Source organism: Centropristis striata, chromosome 1 (genome assembly GCF_030273125.1).
Source record: "Centropristis striata isolate RG_2023a ecotype Rhode Island chromosome 1, C.striata_1.0, whole genome shotgun sequence".
NCBI lineage: Eukaryota > Metazoa > Chordata > Actinopteri > Perciformes > Serranidae > Centropristis > Centropristis striata.
The window spans coordinates 12,217,223-12,244,788 of NC_081517.1; the positions used below are offsets into that span (position 1 = coordinate 12,217,223).

The following is a 27,566-nucleotide window of genomic DNA, read 5'->3' on the forward strand; positions in this document are numbered from 1 at the left end:
TAGTAGAAACAGCGTCTTCTTCTTCTTCTTTTGGGTTTTCCAAAGAGGGGAAACAGCTGATCAGTCATGTGATTACATGTTCAGAACTTATTCACAAAAAGTTTCCATCTCCTGTTTAGAGCAGTTCACCTGGAGAAAAAAAAGCACAGTCGACACAGTGTGAGTGTTTGTGGTACATTCCCTTTACTGGCATTCAGTGTCAATAGTTTACATTGCATACAAGTAAATCATATAGAAAAACTATGAACATCAACATTTACACTCTATGTACATATAGTATGGCTTATGAAAGAAGCGATCAGCTGATCATGTTCGCACACAGCGGAAGACTTCAGGATCCAGTCGCTCAATGGAAAACGGAAATAAAAAATCAGCTCGGAAATAATTATCGTTGAGGACAAAATATTGCCTCTGAAATTGTTACTTTTCTCTGCGTACGTGTGGGAAAACGTGCTAGACTCTGATTGTTCACAGAGGTTTTTGAATTTTGTGTGAATACAGAAAGAGCAAACGACACTCTTCTCCTAAAAAATGTAAACAAACTTCCACAGAATTTAATTTGAATTCTGATGCAGTTGTTTCAAAAGCAACAATCCCTGCAATAAATGAATAAAGTGAATCATTGAAGCACAGAAGAGCCTGCAAACTCCTTCCAAACTTTGCAGATGAAGCCTCCAAAATCCCCCAAAATGCTCTCAGGTCAAAATGTGGCGAGAACAAACTAAATTAGAAGAAAAAAGATAAATTTGGGAATTTGTTGGCACGGTAACAATCTTTGGGATTATTCCATGAACGCTGCGTCCACTCCTGCTTTCATCTGATATGTGTTAAGATTTCCATTCTCAACATACTTAAGACAATGCCTCATTTGAATATTGAAATAGATTTTTTTTTGGAGCTGAAGCAACTTATAATACAAAAAAGAATTGTCTCAATCAAAGTGGGGAAGTTTCATGTTTTCACTTGTAGTGTGTATTTAACCCTCCAACTTTTCCACTGAACCACATTCAGAAGTTCTTAGTGGTCGATAAGATCAGGACGAATAATAACAATGTTCACATGTGCACCTGCCTCTAAAAACAGCGTCATGCGGCCGGTTTCAGCAGTTTTAGTGTCTGTTTCTACAAACAACAACAGTCTGACAACAAGACTATATTTGGACTCTAGCTTTAGAAAGTTCGTCACTCGCAAGAGTTTAACATGATTCAAACTGTTAATGCCTCGAACAGATCCACGTCCATGTAATTAAACAGTAATTAATGATTACTACCATTATTGTTTCCTTGTTTCTGTCTCTATAAAATGGATTGTTTAGTCTATAAAATGTTAGCAATGAGTGAAAAAATGCCCGACATCATTTCCCAGAGGTAATGTCTTCACATGTTTTATCTAACAGTCTGAAGGTTTTCTGTTCATGATGACAAACGGCACATTTACAAAGCAGAAATTGATGAATGTGCATTTATCTTTCCCTGTTTCATTAAAGGGGACCTGTTGTGCTCTTTATCAGGTTCATACTCTCCACTAAACATTCTTTAATGTTCTAAAACGACCCTATGGCTGCTCATACTGCTTGTAGCTTTTGACTTTTCCTAAGTTTACCACATTATTTGAAACTTTTTGCCACCTTTAATTTGAAAATCCGACATTGTAACGATATATTTATGAAAGAAAAGAAGAACAGATCCCCTTTAATCAGCTAAATATTTCAGCAGTGGATGAAACCTGCAGAATAATCTGAACTCAAGTTGTGGCTGGATCACACGACACGACTTCAGCTCTCGCTTTCTCCTCGCTGAAGGTTTTTGGAGCTCGGCAACAAGAGTCACGGCTCAAATCTGCTTTTGGCTCGGAGGGAGAGCACCGTGTGTGAGCCGTTCAAAGACGCCACCTGCTGATGCATCGCAGACATGTGTTATGACTGTGGTCATATTATAGTTATTGTTTAGCAAACTGCATTTGTATGTGTGCCCTGTGTTTTTGTTTTCCTTTTTTAATATGCAGATTGGAGCGTGCCATAGCCGTGGTGTTATTGGTGGAGAGGTTCCACGCCTGGGCCGGGATTGGCTGCAGCCGGAACCACCTGGTGTAAATGGAGCCAAGATGGCGGCCGTCGGTGGCAGCAGGCTTTTTCCTCATCCTCCTCTTCTCCCAACCGGTTCACACCTTTTGAGTTAACTTGTGGTTTTGGACTTAATTCCCTTGTTTTGAGCAGTAAGGGTGGGTTGCCAGGTTTTGTTTCTCGTTTTCTCTTGTTTAAGTAGGTAGGGAGGTAAGATTTTGTATCCTTTGGTTTTTCAGGTAAATTTCTTATTTTTAAGATAGGATTGTTTTGTTTGTTATTTTGGCTTTAGTCCACCCCTAAGTTGAAGAATATTTGTAAATAAATATTTACCCATTCTTCAAACTTATCTTTGTTTGTGGCTACTTGGGAGATGGGGAAGATGGGGCCTTTTCATGTTGTGCTCTAGGCCCCCTAGACTGGGGCATAACACATGTTACAGACAGCCAGTATGCTGAAATATCTGGAGCTACAGCATGGAGACACAGCGCGGGTATTTTAACTGAATTACACGTAGACATTTATCAATACGTCTTTTCTAAACTTTCTGCTCCACAACAACATACAGCGTTTAAACTACTACTGGTCAGGTTACTGTGCATTTTTTTCAGACTATTCCAGCTGTTTTAGAATCCGAATCGGAAATACTTTTCAGAGTGAAATTCTGTTTTGTTCCAGTTCCTCCAACCAAGAATAGAAAGAAATACGGCATGGAAAAAATGATTAGACCACCCTTGTTTTCTTCATTTTCTTGTTCTTGGACTTCCTTAGGACTTGGTTCAAATTATGAGTCACATGTCTGTTGGTAATAAATATAAAAAGTATCTTTTTGTCAGTCTGGAGAAAGTTCTGGACTTTGAGGAGCACCATCTTACCTCGCTGTGCTGTTGACAGACCTGCAGGCCGGCTAAAGCAGTTTCCCATCGTGCATACTTTCTCGTACTTACTTCCTCCGAGTGGAGAAGGAACCTGAGAATAAAGATCACACAGAAAAGTTATATAATAAAATCGTCTTTTCATTCAAGTTGTCCTGTGAACCCAAATAACAGAGCAGGTTAGTTCATAATAACTTCATTTCACATAAAAGAAATAGCAGGAAATCAAACCTCAGGAGCCGCTCCCTCTTTGAGTCTCAGCTGTTGCCCAGACTGGTCTGTGATGATGTGAGAAACCAGTAAGACCGCTTTGTGTTTCCCCCCTCATGCTTATCACGCTTACTGGCTGATGACAGTTTGGACACACCTGTATTTCTTTTAACATAGTTTAACAGTGAGTCAGTCTCCAACTATGACTTCTTGGAAGCTGCCTAATTAGGACTGAAAAAAGCCCTCCTACCTCTGTTGTATGTTCAATTTAAAAGAAACATGTTTTCATTTAATTTTATTAATAATTATCCTGACAAATATGATGAGGGTCACATGACTGTCTACATAAAAGTCATTCAACTTTTTGAAAAGTTTAACAAAACACCTTCCTTATTACACATATATAAAAAATATAGACATTTGATGCTTTTCCTTGAAAAAAAATTATAATCTGAATACTTTTGGACTGTTGGTTGAATAAAACACCCTGTGAAGACGTGGCCTTAAACTCTGGGAAATAACACAGGGCACACATTTCATTTCCTTACATTTTATTGTCAAGGTGGTTAATTGAATAGTCATGGAAATGATGGAAAGATTGGTTTAATAATGAAAATAATTGTTGCAGCCCGATACAACATGACAGAAAACAGGTATAAACAGTTTTTTCTTTGTTGTCATGATATTTTAGCTAACCAGAGTTACATATTCTATATTTCTGAAACGGAATTAAGTTAATTTGTATAGACACATGTTTTATTACTTGATGCTCTAATTTTCATGCCATACCTGTGAAGTCTCTGTTATTGTGTCTAATAAAGTAAACTCTCATCTGGTTGATGTAAACCTGAGGCATCTGAGACTTTAAACACAAACGATAAAAGGTAAGCTGCACCTTTTCTAAAGCTTTCCTCCTCCTACCTGTTAGGTTTAGCACCTCCTTCGCTCCATAGAGCACTCTGCTATTTCACAATAACTGTTTAAATCAGAGGGAGGAAACCAAACAGCAGAGCTGCAGTAAGAGGAGGAGCAACAGTGGAAAGAGGCAGTGATATGTCAGGAGAGGCATGGGGAAAATAAAATATATTATAAACAAATAAATTAAATGGTTATATTTATCAAATGTTTTGAACTAAAAACTAATTTTCCATTTAACTTAAACAATTATGATTGTTTTTTATCTTACTAAAAATCACTGAATTTTATAATTTCCCGTTCAAATACGGGGAAGAGATGCACTTTGAGGCAGCAGCAAGCTGAGCATCACCTTAGATTGCACAATCCCTCACAGCCTGTGCTCTGCCATGCAAAGAGAGCGTGTTACTGTCTCTGTCTTTATGTCGCCAATCAAATGTTTCAAACACACAATATAGTATGCCCCTCTGACTTTCCATATGTGACCTCTGTGTTGTGTCTTGTGTTAAATGTTGAACTCTTTACAACTTTACACTGCTCAGCTCTTGGTAATAGCAGGATTTGTTGGTATATGTATTTATGACAAAAGGAGAGTAAATAGGTAAAGTCATCTGCCGTGGACAACTGGTGTATTCCCGGTCTTATTGATAATCCTCTGTCTCTTTATTTCTTTTACACAAAAATACAGTGCATCTATAAAGTAATACATTGATCATTTATTGGCTTTTAGAAAAAAAAGTTATTTAAACTGAAATTTGCCTCTTATAATACGAAAAAATATATTGTAAAATAAAAAATAATTTTCCAGTTTACTGTTTCCAGCTTTTTAGTAAATTTTCTTAATAAACATGGAACAAAAACTTAATTCATATAGAAGAACATATTCAACATAATGTCATACGCCTGCATTTATGACAAAAGGAGAGTAAATAGGTGATGTCATCTGCCGTGGACAACTGGCACATTCCTCGTCTAGAAAGATAGCGCACCGTTATAGTGAACTGGCTATGCTAGCAGGATATCTACCAGCCTAAAACCACTTCATTCATTCATAATTACTATGGCCGCGAGAGGGCGCGCGAGAGCTTGTAGAAACAACCTCGCTTCTAAAGGGAGGACAGTCCTGAACAGGAAGTAGAGCAGAGGAGAAAGGACGCAGCCTTGAGGGGAACCGGTGCTGATTGTCCTGTCATCTGAAAAGTGTCTGTCAATGTAGGTAGTCATAAACAATAATTATTTCATGTTTAATAACCTTATTGCCTCACTAGAACCTCCCCTCCTGATGAGCACTGATTCTTTAAGGAGAGAAGAATCAGGATGCATCTGAGGTCACTGTGACACACACTTTGTAGTTCAGTTCATTTGTTTCAGACTAAAGTAGGATAATGATCCATTAGTGTATTTTTGGTCAACGTTCATGCTCAAATATACCCCTTTGACACTTCCAGTGTCTGCAGGCTGTAACGTTTGTCCTCCTTTATGTCTGTCAGCAGCTTCAGACCTGATTCTCCTGGATGACTGTAGCTCAGCTTCAGCTCTCTGAGATGTGAAGTGTCCGACCTCAGAGCCGAGGCCAGATACTCACAGTGTCTCTCTGTGCACCATGACAACCTGAGAGAGAAAAACACTGGTTTAATACCACAGTAATGAAAAGCTGTTAGTTGTCTGTTCAAATCATTCACATGGACACCTCATATTATTTAGCTCTGTTCTTTCTGTTTCTTCCTTCTCCTGAGGTGCACTACAGGGCTCCATCCTAAGCCCAATTTTATTTTCATTTAATTCTTCATTTAATTCCACTGGGATCTGCTTTTATAAAATACTTTATTTTAACATAACTACGATGACAACATGCAACTTTTCTCACACATGTCTTTCAGTTCCTTTAAATTTTCTTGAAGATGGATGAGGATTTTTGAGCTTTAGGGCTCGGTCACACACAAGGCTGGAGGATGTCGACCTAATTAGCACATGACGATGTCCACAGTGAAACATCACGATGGACTGTCTGTCATTTTATCATTCGTGACATTCTTTCATTAGAAACAAGTGCATTCCATAGACTGAAAAATAAGTGTGTAAAAGTACAAATCAGTTTGAAAAATAATCTCCAAATTTTGCATACATTGGAACATGATTATGAGGGAAAAAACGGGACAGCTCTAGTTTCCACCTGACGCTGCACTTGCAAAGCTGATCTGTACACAGCTGATGAATCAGAACTGTTACTTTTCGAGGACTTCATTATTGCCATCACATACATGAAACCCAGTGTTGGAACAGTGGGGCGATCGATCTTTTGCCGTCGCTGCTCCAGGGCTGTGGAACAAACTGCCCCCTGACATTCGTTTCACTTCTGATCTCAGCCTTTTTAAATCAAAGTTGAAGACCCACTTTTTTAGGTTGGCATTTAATTCTGCCAACTCTGTTTCTTAGGTCTACTCATTTTGTTTGTTCCTTTCTATGTATGGCTATTGTCTATGGCTTGTACTACCTTGCAGCACTGCAGCACTTTTATTTTGTACTTATATGTTATGCATGTGTTATGTATTGTTTTTATGGATTTCCTGTGAAGCACTTTGGGTACCTTCTGGCTACTGTAAAGGGCAATACAAATAAACTTGATTTGATTTGATTTGATGTTGGGCTCAGTACAGTGACTATCAGCCATCGTTATCCATCGGAGTAATTTACCATCAGCTGCATTCTCTCATGTGTGACTGTGGCTTTATGACAACATTGAAGACAGAACAGCTCAGTTATCGGTCAACTGGTGAAATTACTTTTGGAAGGTTCCTAACTGAGTGAAATGACCTGAAAGCATCAAAGTGTCAGCTGCTGCAGACCTTTGATGAAACAGTGAAAAAATTATGGGTTACCTTATGTAACTCCAGTTCTATAAATCTATGTATCGCCCATCATTGATAAATGAAAGAATGTAAAAACAGTTACTGTGGGGAATATAAAGCACAATAAAGTCTGATCATATCCAACAGAGGAGATATCAAAACAACAGTGAGACTCCTGTTAACCCCCGGCCGACTATAACTCAAGCTAGTTGGTCATCCTCTGTTAGCCCCTCATACACACCTGTTACATTAGCCACCTGTCAATCAAAGGTAGCCACGCCCCGAATCATACCCTGCTTTATCATCTGTTTTCTTCTAAATGGGATCAATATTTACACATTTACATCAGATTGTCTTGAAGACTTGAAACTACAGATTGAGACTAGAATGTTTTCTGAGGTAATAAATCAGGTGAGAAGTCATCTCAACTTTCTTCAAAGTGTGATAATGACCACAATACTCACTTCAGTGTCTGCAGTCGACAACGTGGATCTGCCAAGAACTCACAAAGGTCTTTGACATCACTGTCCTTGAGGTCATTATCTAACAGATCCATGACTCTCAGGTGGGCGGGGTTTGACTTCAGACTGGAAGTCAGAGCAGCAAAGCCTCTCTTTGTAAACTCACAGCCAGCAAGTCTGTTGGGAGAAACAGTTTAACTTATAGGAGGTAACATGCAGTGGCAGCTCCAGACCCTGACCTCTGACCCCGTGGCTGAGCTGCAGCTGCAGTCTGAGTCTAACTAACAATAAATGATCTAAAATTAAAAATTCATCAATTATATTATGAACTATGGAGGCCGGGAGGTGACATGACTGAAATGTTTTTATAACTGTCACATGCACTTTAGTAACGTGGCGCCCGGTGGCGCCCCCTGCCTGCAGCATGTCACAGTTTTTGACAGTGTGCTGAACTGTTGTTCTTGTCAAGATACTGTGGCTGGGTGGTTACTCCGACACCTTTCACCTGGAGACCGGGGTTTGAGATGTGTCAGAACACTACGCACATCTAAGAGGGTTCATCGTTTAGGTAAAAATAAATATATTTTTTAAAATACATGTGTATGTAACATGAAGCATATTAACATTTCAGACACGTTCTGTATAAATATTATTTCATTAATATTTCTAAATGTGCTTTTAGTTTCAACTTTTACCTTTTGGAATCAGGCCGGTACATTCAAACCAACATGTAGTAGTTATATCACACTTGATACAATGTAGACAATCTTTTGAATGAAAATGTAAATGACAGCTGTCAGCACATAAAACCAGCAATCTGTTGATCTTTACTCATCAAGACTTGATGGACTGCTGAAAAAGGAAAGAAAATTAAATTAAAAATTGAGTCAAACTTTGACCACAGAATCAAGAGTCTGATCAAGTTATTAGATCAGATTGAGATTGACACATCTCAAACCCCGGTCTCCAGGTGAAAGGTGTCGGAGTAACTACCAGCCACAGTATCTTGACAAGAACAACAGTTCAGCACACTGTCAAAAACTGTGACATGCTGCAGGCAGGGGGCGCCACCGGGCGCCACGTTACTAAAGCATATATACCATTGCTATTATAATATATGTTGCATTAGTGATATTTAAATATTGCTGAAGGATCTGAAAGGGAACATAACAACAGCTGTTCTCCTGGTACAAAACACTTGAGATTCAAATTAAGTTTAGTTTGATTGTTGTAAAGATGTTATTATTTAATATCATATTTTCATTATTAAGCTGATGTATAACTTCATGGTATAATGATTAATAAAAATCAAAATATAAGGTGACGAAAATCGATGATTTCACGTTTGGCGACCAAAAGTTGATGCCTGGTCACCGACATGTTTCTCCCCAGTACTTGCTGGGTTTGTAGTTTCTACGTACACACCAACACTCTTCATCACATGTTGGGCTTTGAAGTCACCAGAGATACCACGACAGGAAAGAAAGAACTGTAATGTTTTCCCTCACATGTTTGTGATGCCGGTGGGGTTTGTTGAGAGTGAAGTTAAAGAAGTTAAAGTGACTTTCCTCCTTTTCACCAACAAACATCTACAAAGGTGTGACGCTGCAGTTCTTTGACGAAACAGTGAAATAATTGTGGGTTACCTTATGTAACTCCAGTTCTATAAATCTATGTGTATAGCTCATCGTCGCTAAATGAAAGAATGTAAAAACAGTTACTGTGGGGAATATAAAGCACAATAAAGTCTGATCATATCCAACAGAGGAGATATCAAAACAACAGTGATACTCCTGTTAACCCCCGGCCGACTATAACTCAAGCTGAAGGTCTCCTTCAGCACATAACCACATATTAAACGGTAACGGTAACTAACTGTCCTTTAGATATCATTCCAGCTAAGTTTTTGAAGGAGGTTTTGAGTTCTGATGGGTCAAGTCTGCTTGTTTTTATAAACACTTGTCTTAGCTTAGGGTCTGTTCCAGCTGCCTTCAAACATGCCATGGTTAGGCCCCTTTTAAAAAAGCCGCATCTTGACCCCTCTGTGCTCTCCAATTTTAGACCTGTCTCCCACCTGCCTTTCCTTTCTAAGGTTCTAGAAAAAGTTGTTTTTATTCAATTACAGGCATTTTTGGAGCTCAATTCTACCTTTGAAAAATTTCAGTCTGGTTTTAGATCCCGACATAGCACAGAGACTGCACTGTTAAAGGTGCACAATGATATTTCTTTGTCTGTGGACGCTGGTAATCCTGCTGTGCTGGTGCTGCTGGACCTCACGGCGGCCTTCGATACAGTCGACCACGCAGTCCTTGTATCTCGCCTAGAGCAGCACATTGGTATCCGTGGCACTGCTCTTCAATGGTTCAAGTCATACCTGGCAGACAGGAGCTTCTCTGTCGTCATTGGCGACCACTGCTCCTCAGCCGCATCCCTGCCCTGTGGTGTGCCACAGGGTTCCATTCTCGGCCCTATTCTGTTTTCTTTGTACATGCTTCCTCTGGTATCAATTATAAAACAACACAATTTGTCTTTTCACTTTTATGCAGACGATTTGCAGATATATCTGCCCATGTGTCCTAACGATAACACTGCATTCACTAAGCTCCTGGACTGCATTTCTGATATAAAGCGGTGGCTGGCACAGAACTTTTTGCATTTAAACGACAGCAACACTGAAAGCATTTTGTTTGGTTCACCATCTTCATCGATTGTTTCCGCCACAAACTCTGGTACTCTGGCCCCCTTTTTTAAATCACATGTTAAAAACCTTGGTGTAATATTTGACAATGGACTCAAATTCGACAAACAGATTAGTTCTGTTGTCAGCACAAGCTTCTTTCAGCTCCGTCTCTTGGCCAAAGTGAAATCTTTCCTCAGTCGGCCGGATCTCGAGAAGGCAATCCATGCTTTTATCAGTTCGAGACTGGATTACTGCAATGCCCTCTACGTTGGCCTCAGCCAGTCTTCCATCTCTCGTCTTCAACTAGTACAGAACGCCGCGGCCCGATTTTTAACAGGCACATCAAGACGGGAACACATTACCCCTGTGCTGTCATCACTCCACTGGCTTCCAGTCTGTTTTAGAATTGATTTTAAACTTTTGTTATTTGTTTTTCAGGCCGTTAATGGACTGGCCCCATCTTATCTGTCAGAGATTTTAACTGTTTGCAATTGTGGCAGAGCCCTGCGCTCTTCGGGTCAACTTCTCTTAGAGGTCCCGAGGACACGGCTTAAACAGTGGGGCGATCGGTCTTTTGCCGTCGCTGCTCCAGGGCTGTGGAACAAACTGCCCCCTGACATTCGTTTCACTTCTGATCTCAGCCTTTTTAAATCAAAGTTGAAGACCCACTTTTTTAGGTTGGCATTTAATTCTGCCAACTCTGTTTCTTAGGTCTACTCATTTTGTTTGTTCCTTTCTATGTATGGCTATTGTCTATGGCTTGTACTACCTTGCAGCACTGCAGCACTTTTATTTTGTACTTATATGTTATGCATGTGTTATGTATTGTTTTTATGGATTTCCTGTGAAGCACTTTGGGTACCTTCTGGCTACTGTAAAGGGCTATACAAATAAACTTGATTTGATTTGATTTGATGTTGGGCTCAGTACAGTGACTATCAGCCATCGTTATCCATCGGAGTAATTTACCATCAGCTGCATTCTCTCATGTGTGACTGTGGCTTTATGACAACATTGAAGACAGAACAGCTCAGTTATCGGTCAACTGGTGAAATTACTTTTGGAAGGTTCCTAACTGAGTGAAATGACCTGAAAGCATCAAAGCGTCAGCTGCTGCAGACCTTTGATGAAACAGTGAAAAAATTATGGGTTACCTTATGTAACTCCAGTTCTATAAATCTATGTATCGCCCATCATTGCTAAATGAAAGAATGTAAAAACAGTTACTGTGGGGAATATAAAGCACAATAAAGTCTGATCATATCCAACAGAGGAGATATCAAAACAACAGTGAGACTCCTGTTAACCCCCGGCCGACTATAACTCAAGCTAGTTGGTCGTCCTCTGTTAGCCCCTCATACACACCTGTTACATTAGCCACCTGTCAATCAAAGGTAGCCACGCCCCGAATCATACCCTGCTTTATCATCTGTTTTCTTCTAAATGGGATCAATATTTACACATTTACATCAGATTGTCTTGAAGACTTGAAACTACAGATTGAGACTAGAATGTTTTCTGAGGTAATAAATCAGGTGAGAAGTCATCTCAACTTTCTTCAAAGTGTGATAATGACCACAATACTCACTTCAGTGTCTGCAGTCGACAACGTGGATCTGCCAAGAACTCACAAAGGTCTTTGACATCACTGTCCTTGAGGTCATTATCTAACAGATCCAGGACTCTCAGGTGGGCGGGGTTTGACTTCAGACTGGAAGTCAGAGCAGCAAAGCCTCTCTTTGTAAACTTACAGCCAGCAAGTCTGTTGGGAGAAACAGTTTAACTTATAGGAGGTAACATGCAGTGGCAGCTCCAGACCCTGACCTCTGACCCCGTGGCTGAGCTGCAGCTGCAGTCTGAGTCTAACTATCAATGAATGATCTAAAATTAAAAATTCATCAATTATATTATGAACTGAAGTGTCAACTGCTGCAGACCTTTGATGAAATAGTGAAAAAATGATGGGTTACCTTATGTAACTCCAGTTCTATAAATCTATGTGTAGCTCATCATCGCTAAATGAAAGAATGTAAAAACAGTTACTGTGGGGAATATAAAGCACAATAAAGTCTGATCATATCCAACAGAGGAGATATCAAAACAACAGTGAGACTCCTGTTAACCCCCGGCCGACTATAACTCAAGCTGAAGGTCTCCTTCAGCACATAACCACATATTAAACGGTAAATCGTCACCTTTAATATTGTTTACGTACAGATTAAACAAACCACTTGTCAGTGGATTTTGTTCTCTTTGGATGGAGCCAGACTCGCTGTTTTCCTGTTTCTAGATGTCATGCTAAGATCAGATTTCAGCTTTTTATTTAGCTACAGACATGAAAGTGACGTCAGTCTGAACATCTGACAATAAGCAAGACACATTTCACATTCAACAAACTGTTGAAATGTTTCTTTGTTTCTGCTTCAAGCAGAATAATACTCAGTTTATTCATGGCTATATTTGACCTTCTGGCTGCTATCTGAACTGTAACATCTGTATCCCACTTAAATGTAGATCTGCTTCTTCAGAAAAGCCAAACAACAAACTGGAACATGTTGGCAGTTTGAAGGTTGAGTGTGACTAACAAGGACATGAAAATTTAATAATAAACTCCATAGATAATATTTCACAGAGCTGGTGTTTAGGGAGGAAATAATTACAGAAAATAATCTATCTGAGGTTTGATGTTAAAAAACAAAAACATTGAGAAGTCTCACCTCAGTATCTCCAGTGTACACTGGGGTTTCTTCAGCCAATCAGAAAGCAGCTCCACCTCCTCGTCCTCCAGGCGGTTCTGACTCAGGTCGAGCTCTTTGAGAGCAGAGGAGGCTCTGAGGTCAGAGGTCAAAGACCAGCAGCTCACTGCTGGTAACCTGCAGTAGTTCAGGCTGGAAGGAGACATTTAAACTCAGTTTACACATCAGAGTTTTCATTGGTTCAGACTTTTTTCTGAAAATGTATAAAAAATAAAATACAATTTAAAAATATTTATTAAATAGATAATAACACACTATAACGTATCGGTACCGTTTCACTCACAGACCACCCCATAGATTTTATATTACTTTGGCCACTAGGTGACGTTGTTTCCCCATATAAGAGATTTGTTAATTGACATAATGTTTTCCTGTGAAATTGAAGAACTCCTGATTAGAAGTGGTTAAATGAGTTGAATGCATGTTGTACTATTAAAAATGACTAATGTATATGCATTTTGGAAAAAGAAAACTGACAGTGCCGTTTGGCTTTACTGAGGGAGCAAGTGTGCAGGAGGGATAAAAAGGTCAGAGGGCAACTAATGTTTAATGTCTTCTGCAGGAGCAAATACAAATCAGAAACAATCTACTTGGTCGTCCTCTGTTAGCCCCTCATACACACCTGTTACATTAGCCACCTGTCAATCAAAGGTAGCCACACCCCGAATCATACCCTGCTTTATCATCTGTTTTCTTCTAAATGGGACCAATATTTACACATTTACATCAGATTGTCTTGAAGACTTGAAACTACAGATTGAGACCAGAATGTTTTCTGAGGTAATAAATCAGGTGAGAAGTCATCTCAATGTTCTTCAAAGTGTGATAATGACCACAATACTCACTTCAGTGTCTGCAGTCGACAACGTGGATCTGCCAAGAACTCACAAAGGTCTCTGACATCACTGTCCTTGAGGTCATTTCTTGACAGATCCAGGACTCTCAGGTGGGCGGGGTTTGACTTCAGACTGGAAGTCAGAGCAGCAAAGCCTTTCTTTGTAAACTTACAGCCAGCAAGTCTGTTGGGAGAAACAGTTTAACTAATAGGAGGTAACATGCAGTGGCAGCTCCAGACCCTGACCTCTGACCCCGTTGCTGAGCTGCAGCTGCAGTCTGAGTCTAACTAACAATAAATGATCTAAAATTAAAAATTCATCAATTATATTATGAACTATGGAGGCCGGGAGGTGACATGACTGAAATGTTTTTATAACTGTCACATGCACTTCAGTAACGTGGCGCCCGGTGGCGCCCCCTGCCTGCAGCATGTCACAGTTTTTGACAGTGTGCTGAACTGTTGTTCTTGTCAAGATACTGTGGCTGGGTGGTTACTCCGACACCTTTCACCTGGAGACCGGGGTTTGAGATGTGTCAGAACACTACGCACATCTAAGAAGGTTCATCGTTTAGGTAAAAATAAATATATTTTTTAAAATACATGTGTATGTAACATGAAGCATATTAACATTTCAGACCCGTTCTGTATGAATATTATTTCATTAATATTTCTAAATGTGCTTTTAGTTTCAACTTTTACCTTTTGGAATCAGGGCGGTACATTCAAACCAACATGTAGTAGTTATATCACACTTGATACAATGTAGACAATCTTTTGAATGAAAATGTAAATGACAGCTGTCAGCACATAAAACCAGCAATCTGTTGATCTTTACTCATCAAGACTTGATGGACTGCTGAAAAAGGAAAGAAAATTAAATTAAAAATTGAGTCAAACTGTGACCACAGAATCAAGAGTCTGATCAAGTTATTAGATCAGATTGAGATTGACACATCTCAAACCCCGGTCTCCAGGTGAAAGGTGTCGGAGTAACTACCAGCCACAGTATCTTGACAAGAACAACAGTTCAGCACACTGTCAAAAACTGTGACATGCTGCAGGCAGGGGGCGCCACCGGGCGCCACGTTACTAAAGCATATATACCATTGCTATTATAATATATGTTGCATTAGTGATATTTAAATATTGCTGAAGGATCTGTAAGGGAACATAACAACAGCTGCTCTCCTGGTACAAAACACTTGAGATTCAAATTAAGTTTAGTTTGATTATTGTTAAGATGTTATTATTTAATATCATATTTTCATTATTAAGCTGATGTATAACTTCATGGTATAATGATTAATAAAAATCAAAATTTAAGGTGACGAAAATCGATGATTTCACGTTTGGCGACCAAAAGTTGATGCCTGGTCACCGACATGTTTCTCCCCAGTACTTGCTGGGTTTGTAGTTTCTACGTACACACCAACACTCTTCATCACATGTTGGGCTTTGAAGTCACCAGAGATACCACGACAGGAAAGAAAGAACAGTAATGTTTTCCCTCACATGTTTGTGATGCCGGTGGGGTTTGTTGAGAGTGAAGTTAAAGAAGTTAAAGTGACTCTCCTCCTTTTCACCAACAAACATCTACAAAGGTGTGACGCTGCAGTTCTTTGACGAAACAGTGAAATAATTATGGGTTACCTTATGTAACTCCAGTTCTATAAAGCTATGTGTATAGCTCATCGTTGCTAAATGAAAGAATGTAAAAACAGTTACTGTGGGGAATATAAAGCACAATAAAGTCTGATCATATCCAACAGAGGAGATATCAAAACAACAGTGAGACTCCTGTTAACCCCCGGCCGACTATAACTCAAGCTGAAGGTCTCCTTCAGCACATAACCACATATTAAACGGTAAATCGTCACCTTTAATCTTTGTTTACGTACAGATTAAACAAACCACTTGTCAGAGGATTTTGATCCCTTTGGATGGAGCCAGACTCGCTGTTTTCCTGTTTCTAGATGTCATGCTAAGATCAGATTTCAGCTTTTTATTTAGCTACAGACATGAAAGTGACGTCAGTCTGAACATCTGACAATAAGCAAGACACATTTCACATTCAACAAACTGTTGAAATGTTTCTTTGTTTCTGCTTCAAGCAGAATAATACTCAGTTTATTCATGGCTATATTTGACCTTCTGGCTGCTAACTGAACTGTAACATCTGTATCCCACTTAAATGTAGATCTGCTTCTTCAGAAGAGCCAAACAACAAACTAGAACATGTTGGCAGTTTGAAGGTTGAGTGTGACTAACAAGAACATGAAAATTTAATAATAAACTCCATAGATAATATTTCACAGAGCTGGTGTTTAGGGAGGAAATAATTACAGAAAATAATCTATCTGAGGTTTGATGTTAAAAAACAAAAACATTGAGAAGTCTCACCTCAGTATCTCCAGTGTACACTGGGGTTTCTTCCGCCAATCAGAAAGCAGCTCCACCCCCTGGTCCTCCAGGTAGTTCCTGCTCAGGTCGAGCTCTTTGAGAGCAGAGGAGGCTCTGAGGTCAGAGGTCAAAGACCGGCAGCTCTCTGCTGGTAACCTGCAGGACTCCAGGCTGGAAGGAGACATTTAAACTCAGTTTACACATCAGAGTTTTTATTGGTTCTCATGAGAGTGTATAAAAATAAAATAAAATTTAAAAACATTAAATAGTTTATAACACACTATAATGTATCGATTCTGTTTCACTGTGACAGACCACCCCATAGACTTTATATTACTTTGTACTTTACTTAAGAACTCCTCAATAGAAGTGGTTAAATGAGTCGAATACACGTTGTACTATTAAAAATGACTAATGTTTATGCATTTTGGAAAAAGAAAACTGACAGTGCCGTTTGGCTTTACTGAGGGAGCAAGTGTGCAGGAGTGATAAAAAGGTCAGAAGGCAACTAATGTTTGAATTCTTCTGCAGGAGCAAAAAAAAAAATCAGAAACATTCTACTGGGTCGTTCATCTTTTAGCCCTTCACACACAAATCACACCCTGCTTTATCATCTGTTTTCTTCTAAATGGGACCATTATTTACACATTTACATCGGATTGTCTTGAAGAAGACTTGAAACTAGTGATTGAGACCAGAATGTTGCCACTGAGGCAATAAATCAGGTGAGAAGTTGTCTTAGTTTGTGTTGAGACAGAGAGGACAGACGGTGGCGCCCCCTGCTGGATGTTTGATAGATTGCAGGCTGAAGGCACTTCCTGTTTGCTTCACTGGTCAGACTGGAGGTCGCTGCGTGGTATTAATACACACTATGTAAAAAGTCCTCTTGTGTACAACAACATTCGAATGCGTTACAAACCATTTATTAATAATAATCTAAATAGAGGAGGTTTAGTGTGAAAATGGCCTCAAACACCTGCAAACTGTCTCTGCACACCTGAATGTGTGACAGCATTTTATAAAGCTTTTATTCAAAGTGTGATAATGACCACAATACTCACTTCAGTGTCTGCAGTCGACAACGTGGATCTGCCAAGAACTCACAAAGGTCTCTGACATCACTTCCTTTGAGGTCATTATCTGACAGATCCAGGACTCTCAGGTGGGCGGGGTTTGACTTCAGACTGGAAGTCAGAGCAGCAAAGCCTCTCTTTGTAAACTCACAGCCAGCAAGTCTGTTGGGAGAAACAGTTTAACTTATAGGAGGTAACATGCAGTGGCAGCTCCAGACCCTGACCTCTGACCCCGTGGCTGAGCTGCAGCTGCAGTCTGAGTCTAACTAACAATAAATGATCTAAAATTAAAAATTCATCAATTATATTATGAACTATGGAGGCCGGGAGGTGACATGACTGAAATGTTTTCATAACTGTCACATGCACTTTAGTAACGTGGCGCCCGGTGGCGCCCCCTGCCTGCAGCATGTCACAGTTTTTGACAGTGTGCTGAACTGTTGTTCTTGTCAAGATACTGTGGCTGGGTGGTTACTGCGACACCTTTCACCTGGAGACCGGGGTTTGAGATGTGTCAGAACACTACGCACATCTAAGAAGGTTCATCGTTTAGGTAAAAATAAATATATTTTTTAAAATACATGTGTATGTAACATGAAGCATATTAACATTTCAGACACGTTCTGTATAAATATTATTCCATTAATATTTCTAAATATGCTTTTAGTTTCAACTTTTACCTTATGGAATCAGGGCGGTACATTCAAACCAACATGTAGTAGTTATATCACACTTGATACAATGTAGACAATCTTTTGAAAGAAAATGTAAATGACAGCTGTCAGCACATAAAACCAGCAATCTGTTGATCTTTACTCATCAAGACTTGATGGACTGCTGAAAAAGGAAAGAAAATTAAATTAAAAATTGAGTCAAACTGTGACCACAGAATCAAGAGTCTGATCAAGTTATTAGATCAGATTGAGATTGACACATCTCAAACCCCGGTCTCCAGGTGAAAGGTGTCGGAGTAACTACCAGCCACAGTATCTTGACAAGAACAACAGTTCAGCACACTGTCAAAAACTGTGACATGCTGCAGGCAGGGGGCGCCACCGGGCGCCACGTTACTAAAGCATATATACCGTTGCTATTATAATATATGTTGCATTAGTGATAATTAAACATTGCTGAAGGATCTGTAAGGGAACATAACAACAGCTGCTCTCCTGGTACAAAACACTTGAGATTCAAATTAAGTTTAGTTTGATTGTTGTAAAGATGTTATATTTAATATCATATTTTCATTATTAAGCTGATGTATAACTTCATGGTATAATGATTAATAAAAATCAAAATATAAGGTGACGAAAATCGATGATTTCACGTTTGGCGACCAAAAGTTGATGCCTGGTCACCGACATGTTTCTCCCCAGTACTTGCTGGGTTTGTAGTTTCTACGTACACACCAACACTCTTCATCACATGTTGGGCTTTGAAGTCACCAGAGATACCACGACAGGAAAGAAAGAACAGTAATGTTTTCCCTCACATGTTTGTGATGCCGGTGGGGTTTGTTGAGAGTGAAGTTAAAGAAGTTAAAGTGACTCTCCTCCTTTTCACCAACAAACATCTACAAAGGTGTGACGCTGCAGTTCTTTGACGAAACAGTGAAATAATTATGGGTTACCTTATGTAACTCCAGTTCTATAAAGCTATGTGTATAGCTCATCGTCGCTAAATGAAAGAATGTAAAAACAGTTACTGTGGGGAATATAAAGCACAATAAATTCTGATCATATCCAACAGAGGAGATATCAAAACAACAGTGAGACTCCTGTTCACCCCCGGCCGACTATAACTCAAGCTGAAGGTCTCCTTCAGCACATAACCACATATTAAACAGTAAATCGTCACCTTTAATCTTTGTGTAGGAGATGATGCCTGCTGCAGTGGCCTTCTCCTTTAACTACCTGGCTCTCAGCAGCCAATCATTGCCAGGAGTCTGCTATATAGGCAGATGGCAGGCAGAGTTACGGCCTCTGACTCTGAGGACCGAGACACGCCCACTTCCTGGCCGTATCACTTCCGGTTGTCTCGTTCCTACCGGCTGCAGGCTTGCTCCGATGCTGGTCCCGCATCAGCAACGGCACTTCCCCGGCCGCAACAGTCGTCCCGATGGCTCCTCTCTCTCTCGCACTGACTCTGCCTGATCGGGCCTCAGTGTAACACTACCAGTTTTGCTTCCACCGGCTTTGCCTCTACTGCTTGCTCTACTGTTTGCCTCTGCGGTTTTGGCCGTCGGTTGTTTTGCCTCCTTCTGCTGTCCAGGCTTTGCCCAACTCCGACTTGCCACCAGTTGCTGCATTGTGGACTTATAAAAAATACTAACTCCTACCTTGTTAAAGTGGGCAGTCTTAATATTGTTGTGTGGCGCAAGGGGTTATTTTCCTTTTTGTTGTTTGTTTGATTAATCTTTGTTCCCCTATTTTTCAGTACCGTTGTGTTGGATTAGTTCGCTCATTTGTTTGTTAAATTACCTTGTTACTTCTCTTATATTGTGTTTGACCAATTAATTTATTTAAGTTGTCATTTGGTTTGATTTGTTAACGACTATACTTCTTATTTCAGTGTTGTCTGTCGTTAACTACCTCAGTGATATTTGATTTAATTACCTTATCCTTTTTTTGTGTTTGGTTGATATATCATTTCTTCTAATTGATTGATTTATTTTCATTGAAGCTATTTTTTGGTTGATTAGCTTATTACTGTATTTCTTTTCTGACAGTTACGTTATTTTGTGTAGTTTAGGTTATTTTGATTTTATTGAGTATATTGTGTACTCAATATTGTGTTTTGTCAATTAAGTTCCTTTGTGATTTTGTAGTTTATTTGAATTTCCTTTAGTAATTCAAATATTATTTTTGTTTTGAGAGTTCTCCCCCTAATTTCCGTTTCTTGTCTCAGCAGCTGAAGGCCGAAGGTGGTGGGATGGGTGACGTCGGTGGTGGGGACCCCCTTCTGGTGTGCTGTGCTGTTCACCCCCCCCCCCCGGTTTTGATTGGTACACTGACATGAGTGTGTGTGTGTTTGTGTGTGCTTTGCGTCACGTGTGAGTGGGGTGACTCTTCCCGGGCTCCCTGGCTGTCCGCGCGGCCCATTCCCCCCTGGTAAGCCTCAGCTCTGAGTTGGCCCCTATTTCCCCTTATGCCAGTATTATGTATTTTTAAAAGTGCTTTTGAATCTTAAACTTGTGAAATAAAAATATTTTTGCACCTGTAACACTGTCTTTTGCTTATAGGTTAACGAACCTGAGTGCCTTGACTTATATATTCTATTCTATTTCAATTCCCTGGGTGAAACTCCCAGGGTGGCGTTGTCTGGCTTCTTTGTACTCACGACTGATTGACTTACACCTAGAGCTCCGCTCGCCACGTTTGTTTACGGACAGATTAAACAAACCACTTGTCAGTGGATTTTGTTCCCTTTGGATGGAGCCAGACTCGCTGTTTTCCTGTTTCTAGATGTCATGCTAAAATCAGATTTCAGCTTTTTATTTAGCTACAGACATGAAAGTGACGTCAGTCTGAACATCTGACAATAAGCAAGACACATTTCACATTCAACAAACTGTTGAAATGTTTCTTTGTTTCTCCTTCAAGCAGAATAATACTCAGTTTATTCATGGCTATATTTGACCTTCTGGCTGCTAACTGAACTGTAACATCTGTATCCCACTTAAATGTACATCATTTTGTACAAACAAAAACATTGAGAAGTCCTACCTCAGTATCTCCAGTGTACACTGGGGTTCCTTCAGCCAATCAGAAAGCAGCTCCACCCCCTGCTCCTCCAGGTAGTTCACTCTCAGGTCGAGCTCTTTGAGAGCAGAGGAGGCTCTGAGGTCAGAGGTCAAAGACCGGCAGCTCTCTGCTGGTAACCTGCAGGAGTCCAGGCTGGAAGGAGACATTTAAACTCAGTTTACACATCAGAGTTTTTATTGGTTCAAACTTTTTTCTGAAAATGTATAAAAATAAAATACTATTAAAAAATATTTATTAAATAGATAATAACACACTATAATGTATCGGTACCGTTTCACTCCGACAGACCACCCCACAGACTTTATATTACTTTGGCCACTAGGTGACGTTATTTCCCCATATAAGAGATTTGTTAATTGACAATGTTTTCCTGTGAAATTGAAGAACTCCTGATTAGAAGTGTTTAAATGAGTTGAATGCATGTTGTACTATTAAAAATGACTAATGTATATGCATTTTGGAAAAGTAAACTGACAGTGCCGTTTGGCTTTACTGAGGGAGCAAGTGTGCAGGAGGGATAAAAAGGTCAGAGGGCAACTAATGTTTAATGTCTTCTGCAGGAGCAAATACAAATCAGAAACAATCTACTTGGTCGTCCTCTGTTAGCCCCTCATACACACCTGTTACATTAGCCACCTGTCAATCAAAGGTAGCCATGCCTCGAATCATACCCTGCTTTATCATCTGTTTTCTTCTAAATGGGACCAATATTTACACATTTACATCAGATTGTCTTGAAGACTTGAAACTACAGATTGAGACCAGAATGTTTTCTGAGGTAATAAATCAGGTGAGAAGTCATTTCAATGTTCTTCAAAGTGTGATAATGACCACAATACTCACTTCAGTGTCTGCAGTCGACAACGTGGATCTGCCAAGAACTCACAAAGGTCTCTGACATCACTGTCTGTGAAGTTATTTCTTGACAGATCCAGGACTCTCAGGTGGGCGGGGTTTGACTTCAGACTGGAAGTCAGAGCAGCAAAGCCTCTCTCTGTAAACTCACAGCCAGCAAGTCTGTTGGGAGAAACAGTTTAACTTATAGGAGGTAACATGCAGTGGCAGCTCCAGACCCTGACCTCTGACCCCGTGGCTGAGCTGCAGCTGCAGTCTGAGTCTAACTAACAATAAATGATCTAAAATTAAAAATTCATCAATTATATTATGAACTATGGAGGCCGGGAGGTGACATGACTGAAATGTTTTTATGACTGTCACATGCACTTTAGTAACGTGGCGCCCGGTGGCGCCCCCTGCCTGCAGCATGTCACAGTTTTTGACAGTGTGCTGAACTGTTGTTCTTGTCAAGATACTGTGGCTGGGTGGTTACTCCGACACCTTTCACCTGGAGACCGGGGTTTGAGATGTGTCAGAACACTACGCACATCTAAGAAGGTTCATTGTTTAGGTAAAAATATATATATATTTTTTAAAATACATGTGTATGTAACATGAAGCATATTAACATTTCAGACACGTTCTGTATGGGGCGTTCCCGGTGGCACACCTGGTAGAGCGCGTACCACAGAGGCCCAGTCCTCGTAAGCGGGCGGCCCGGATGCGAATCCGGGTCGGAGCCCTTTCCCGCATGTCTTCCCCTCTGTCTCCCCCTTTCACTCTCAATATCTCTCCTGTCAATAAAGCTACAAAATGGCCAAAAAAATATCTTTAAAAAAAACAAAACATTGAGAAGTCCTACCTCAGTATCTCCAGTGTACACTGGGGTTTCTTCAGCCAATCAGAAAGCAGCTTCACCCCCTGGTCCTCCAGGTAGTTCCGGCTCAGGTCGAGCTCTTTGAGAGCAGAGGAGGCTCTGAGGTCAGAGGTCAAAGACCGGCAGCTCTCTGCTGGTAACCAGCAGGACTCCAGGCTGGAAGGAGACATTTAAACTCAGTTTACACGTCAGAGTTTTTATTGGTTCTCATGAGAGTGTATCAAAATAAAATAAAATGTAAAAACATTAAATAGTTTATTACACACTATAATGTATCGATTCCGTTTCACTGTGACAGACCACCCCATAGACTTTATATTACTTTGTACTTTACTTAAGAACTCCTCAATAGAAGTGGTTAAATGAGTCGAATGCATGTTGTAATATTAACATGACTAATGTTTATGCATTTTGGAAAAAGAAAACTGACAGTGCCATTTGCCTTTACTGAGGGAGCAAGTGTGCAGGAGGGATAAAAAGGTCAGAAGGCAACTAATGTTTGAATTCTTCTGCAGGAGCAAAAAAAAATCTGAAACATTCTACTGGGTCGTTCACCTTTTAGCCCTTCACACACAAATCACACCCTGCTTTATCATCTGTTTTCTTCTAAATGGGACCATTATTTACACATTTACATCGGATTGTCTTGAAGAAGACTTGAAACTAGCGATTGAGACCAGAATGTTGCCACTGAGGCAATAAATCAGGTGAGAAGTTGTCTTAGTTTGTGTTGAGACAGAGAGGACAAACGGTGGCGCCCCCTGCTGGATGTTCGATAGGCTGAAGGCACTTCCTGTTTGCTTCACTGGTCAGACTGGAGGTCGCTGCGTGGTATTAATACACACTATTTAAAAAGTCCTCATGTGTGTAAAACAACATTCTAATGCGTTACAAAACATTTATTAATAATAATCTAAATAGAGGAGTTTTAGTGTGAAAATGGCCTCAAACACATGAAAACTGTCTCTGCACACCTGAATGTGTGACAGCATTTTATAAAGCTTTTTTTATTCAAAGTGTGATAATGACCACAATACTCACTTCAGTGTCTGCAGTCGACAACATGGATCTGCCAAGAACTCACAAAGGTCTCTGACATCACTGTCTCTAAGGTCATTATCTGACAGATCCAGGACTCTCAGGTGGGCGGGGTTTGACTTCAGACTGGAAGTCAGAGCAGCAAAGCCTCTCTCTGTAAACTCACAGTCAACCAGTCTGTTGGGAGAAACAGTTTAACTTATAGGAGGTAACATGCAGTGGCAGCTCCAGACCCTGACCTCTGACCCCGTGGCTGAACTTTTCCAACATATGAGTCAGGGATACATCAGCTAATTCTGTTGTCATTTCACTCAGCTAGCACCTGACCTGATGACTCAACACCTATAAAAGGAAATTACACAAAAATGGGTTTAATTATTTTTTAGTTTTAGCTTTGCAGATTTTGATTGACACGTTTGAAGATGTGATGGAACGACTGACTCACTGTCCTGGAAATCACAGAGCGCTCAGAAAATTCCATCTTTTGACATCTGGCTGAAGATCAACAAAGTCTCTCTTAAATCTACTCTATGTTCCTGGTATCATACATCACCAGACACACACATCTGGATGTTCATACCTGAGTGTTTGGAGTTTGCAGTTGGGACTTTTTAGACCTTCAGAGAGCTGCTCCACTCCAGAGTCCTGCAGTCTGTTTCTGCTCAGGTCTAACTCCTCCAGACCAGAAGACTTCAAGCTGAGAACTGATGAAATATTTCTGCAACTTCTGTCTGTGAGGTAACAGTCACTCAACCTGAAGTAAAAAACAAAATGATTGTTAACATTGAGCAAACATCCCCCTCTGTCCTTCTGCAGATTAAGGTCTGTTGGGTTCCTTGAGGTCTGATACTTACAAAGCTGTCTTTGATGCTTTGAGCACTGGCAGCAGCCTCTCCAGAGCTTCATCTGATCTGTGGTATTTCTTCAGGTCAAAGACATCCAGGTCATCATTGGAAACGAGCAGCTGGAAGACCAGAGCTGACCAGTGTTCAGGTAACAGCTTACTAGCATCTCCTGAGCTCAGATACTGTTGGACTTGCTTGACCAGAGACCGGTCACCCAACTCATTCAAACAATGGAACAGATTGATGCTCTTGTCGTGGTTGGACAGATTCTTGATCTTCTCGTGAATGTAGTCGATTGTCTTCTTGTTGCTCTGTTGAAGAATTCCTTTGAATTCCAATTCTTCCTGAAGAAGCTTCTGACTTTTATCCTGTGACAGGCCGAGCAGGAAACGCAGGAACAAGTCCCATTGTCCCAGATTGTTGTCCAAAGCCAGATCCACTGCGCTCTTCTGTAGGGGGAAGAGAGGAAACTGTGCTTCCATTGTCGAGTTGGTGAGCAGATTTATGATGAATCTGAAGGTCTTTCGGAGGAAAAGAGGAAACTGTGTTTTCTTTGTCGAGTTGGTGAGCAGATTTTCTCCCCTATCGATGAAGGTCTGTAAGACATACAGAGCTGCAAGAAACTCATGAACAGTTAAATGTATGAAAGAGTAAATCTCTTGTTTGTGAAGTCCAGACTCTTTTCTGAGGATCTCTGTACAAACTCCTGAAAAAACTGTAGCTTGTTTCAAGTCAATCTCACACTTTTTTACGTCTTCTTTCTTGAAGATGATGTTGCCCTTCTGTAGCTGTTCAAATGCCAGCTTTCCCAATTTCATGATGACTTCTTTGTCCGATTCACCTTCCTCATAATCCTTCTGGTGTTTCAGCTCCGTCTGGATGATCAGGAAGTGTGTGTACATTTCAGTCACAGTGTTTGGCAACTCACCTTTGTGAGTTTCTGTTAAGAGACTCTGGAGAGTCGAGGCTGAAATCCAACAGAAGACTGGGATGTGGCACATGATGTAGAGACTTCTCAGTGGCTTTGACTGAAGATGATTGAGTATCTTCTGAGACATGTTTTTGTCAGTAACTTTCTTCTGAAAGTACTCCTTCTTCTGGCCATCATCGAAGCCTCGTACCTCGGTCACTCTGTTGAAGACCTCAGGAGGAATCTTAGTGGCTGCAGCTGGTCTACTTGTGATCCAGATCGAGGCTTTGTGCAGCAGGTTCCCTGAGATTAAGTTTGTAAGCAGGACGTCTAATGTTGTGAGCTTTGTAATATCTCTGCACTTCCTAATTTTCTTGAAATCCAGAGGTAACTGGCTTTCATCAAGGCCATCAAAGATGAACAAAACACTTGAACTGTTGTAGTCTGATGGTTCCAAATCCTCCACTTCTTCAAAATGGGAACTAACTAACGACACAAGAGAACAGTCCTCTTTTATTAAATTCAAGTCTCTGAATGTGAATGGAAAGACAAAGTCAGTAGTTTGGTTGGCTTCTCCGGTCGCCCAGTCCTGAGTGAATTTCTGCACAGCTACCGACTTCCCAATGCCAGCGATTCCCTTCGTCAGAACTCTCTGAGGAGGGCTTTCTTCTTCTGCTAAAGGTTTAAAAATGTCACACAGCTGGATGTTCTTCTCCTCACTCGGACTCCTTTTGCATTCTAACTTGATCACTTCATGTTCACTATGAACCTCCCCACTGCCTCCTCTTGTGATGTAAAGCTCTGTATAGATCTTGTTTAAAGGGGTCGAACATCCTTCGTCCTTTGTTCCCTGAGATAGATCCTTCGTTTGATTTTCAAGGAAACTTTTCAGTGCATCTCGGCACCTTCGGATTTTTGCTAAAAGATGAATAAAAATCATATTTACATTATAGTTTGAAAGTAAAGCAGGTATGTGTGTTACGTTTTCAGACAAACTAAAAAAAAACAAAAGCTAAGAACTAAACATGATCCAGTCCGAGTACCGACTGAAGTCCTGGTTTTGGCTCAGATCCACATCTACTTGGACAGATCTCTGGTGCATATACATGTTATAATGATTTCTGAATAAACCAAACCAGGCTCCAGAATAATGGTTAAAAAAACATCTAATATATTTTAGATTGATAGACCAACAAGATGTGAAGATGACGGTAAGGTAGCAAGATTCAAGTCAGCTTTCATTTACGAAGCAAGACATCATGTCATCTGCACAACACTTTCATAATATTCATTCTGGTTTAGTTTAATACCAGAAGTAAAGTAACTTTTTATCATGTGGTTGTAAAAATTATATTGCATATGTTAACAGTCTTCAGACAGCACAATACCTTCAGTTTGGTCAGAAACGGCTTCAGTGTTGGCTGTCGTGCTGGGAGACTGGCCTGAAACACAAACATACAACATCTATTGAGAGGCTAAATATTTAAAGGCATTTTGGGTGATAACAAGTCAAGCCAGTACATAATTAAACACAAATATGCCATTTATTTGATTTTTGTTTTAATGAGGGGAAGCATTTACCACATGTGTTGATGACAGTGATGTTTATATTCTCTGCTTTAACATCTGTTAACTGAGGTGCGACAGCGACAGCTCCAGACTGGGCGCTGATTGTTTGGTGTCCTGCTTCTCGCTGAGTTTGAGCTGTTTGAAAATAGACAAATAAACAAAGTTGTCAACATGTGAACTCTGTGTAAGCGTTTCGTTTCAGAGATTCTGTTTTGTTAGCGCTGATTTATGAGACCTGAAAAATCAAGAACAAAATGAGCTAAATAAAAATGTGATACATGGGACACATTTGAATCTAAACTGACCAGACAATATTTATTGAACTCTTCTTGATCCACAGGTCTAAGAGGATAAAAAAAATGTTTATTGTACGTGAAATGGTAGCAAGTAAAAAATGTGAGCAAAGTAGAAAACTGAATGACGTATTTGCTGCCAAATTCATCAGTTGGAAGATCTAAACTCTGAGAGTTTTCAGTCAACTGTTTCTGAAGCTTTGTTTCCACCATGGTATCTGTGTTGTCAGGACCAGCAGCTCCTGGTTGGGGAACCAGGCCAACAATGGGGAGACCGGGACTCTGTCCTGGGTCAGGTCTGGGAGGGGGGTCAT

The 27,566-nt window shown here is 40.2% G+C and overlaps 1 protein-coding gene across 1 annotated transcript; it reads right to left on the reverse strand.

The window, feature by feature from the left end:
* Positions 1–3,687: 3,687 nt before the first annotated feature.
* LOC131971620 (NACHT, LRR and PYD domains-containing protein 12-like) lies at positions 3,688–27,566 on the reverse strand. Its single transcript, XM_059333147.1, has 13 exons — positions 27,486–27,566; positions 27,025–27,094; positions 26,779–26,832; positions 24,490–26,308; positions 24,216–24,389; positions 23,639–23,812; positions 22,583–22,753; positions 21,727–21,900; positions 17,108–17,281; positions 16,047–16,217; positions 13,654–13,827; positions 12,770–12,940; positions 3,688–5,673 (listed from the first exon to the last, which is right to left on the reverse strand). Exons 1-13 carry the CDS (start codon positions 27,564–27,566, stop codon positions 5,484–5,486), a joined length of 3,597 nt encoding a protein of 1,198 aa, XP_059189130.1. The 3' UTR covers positions 3,688–5,483.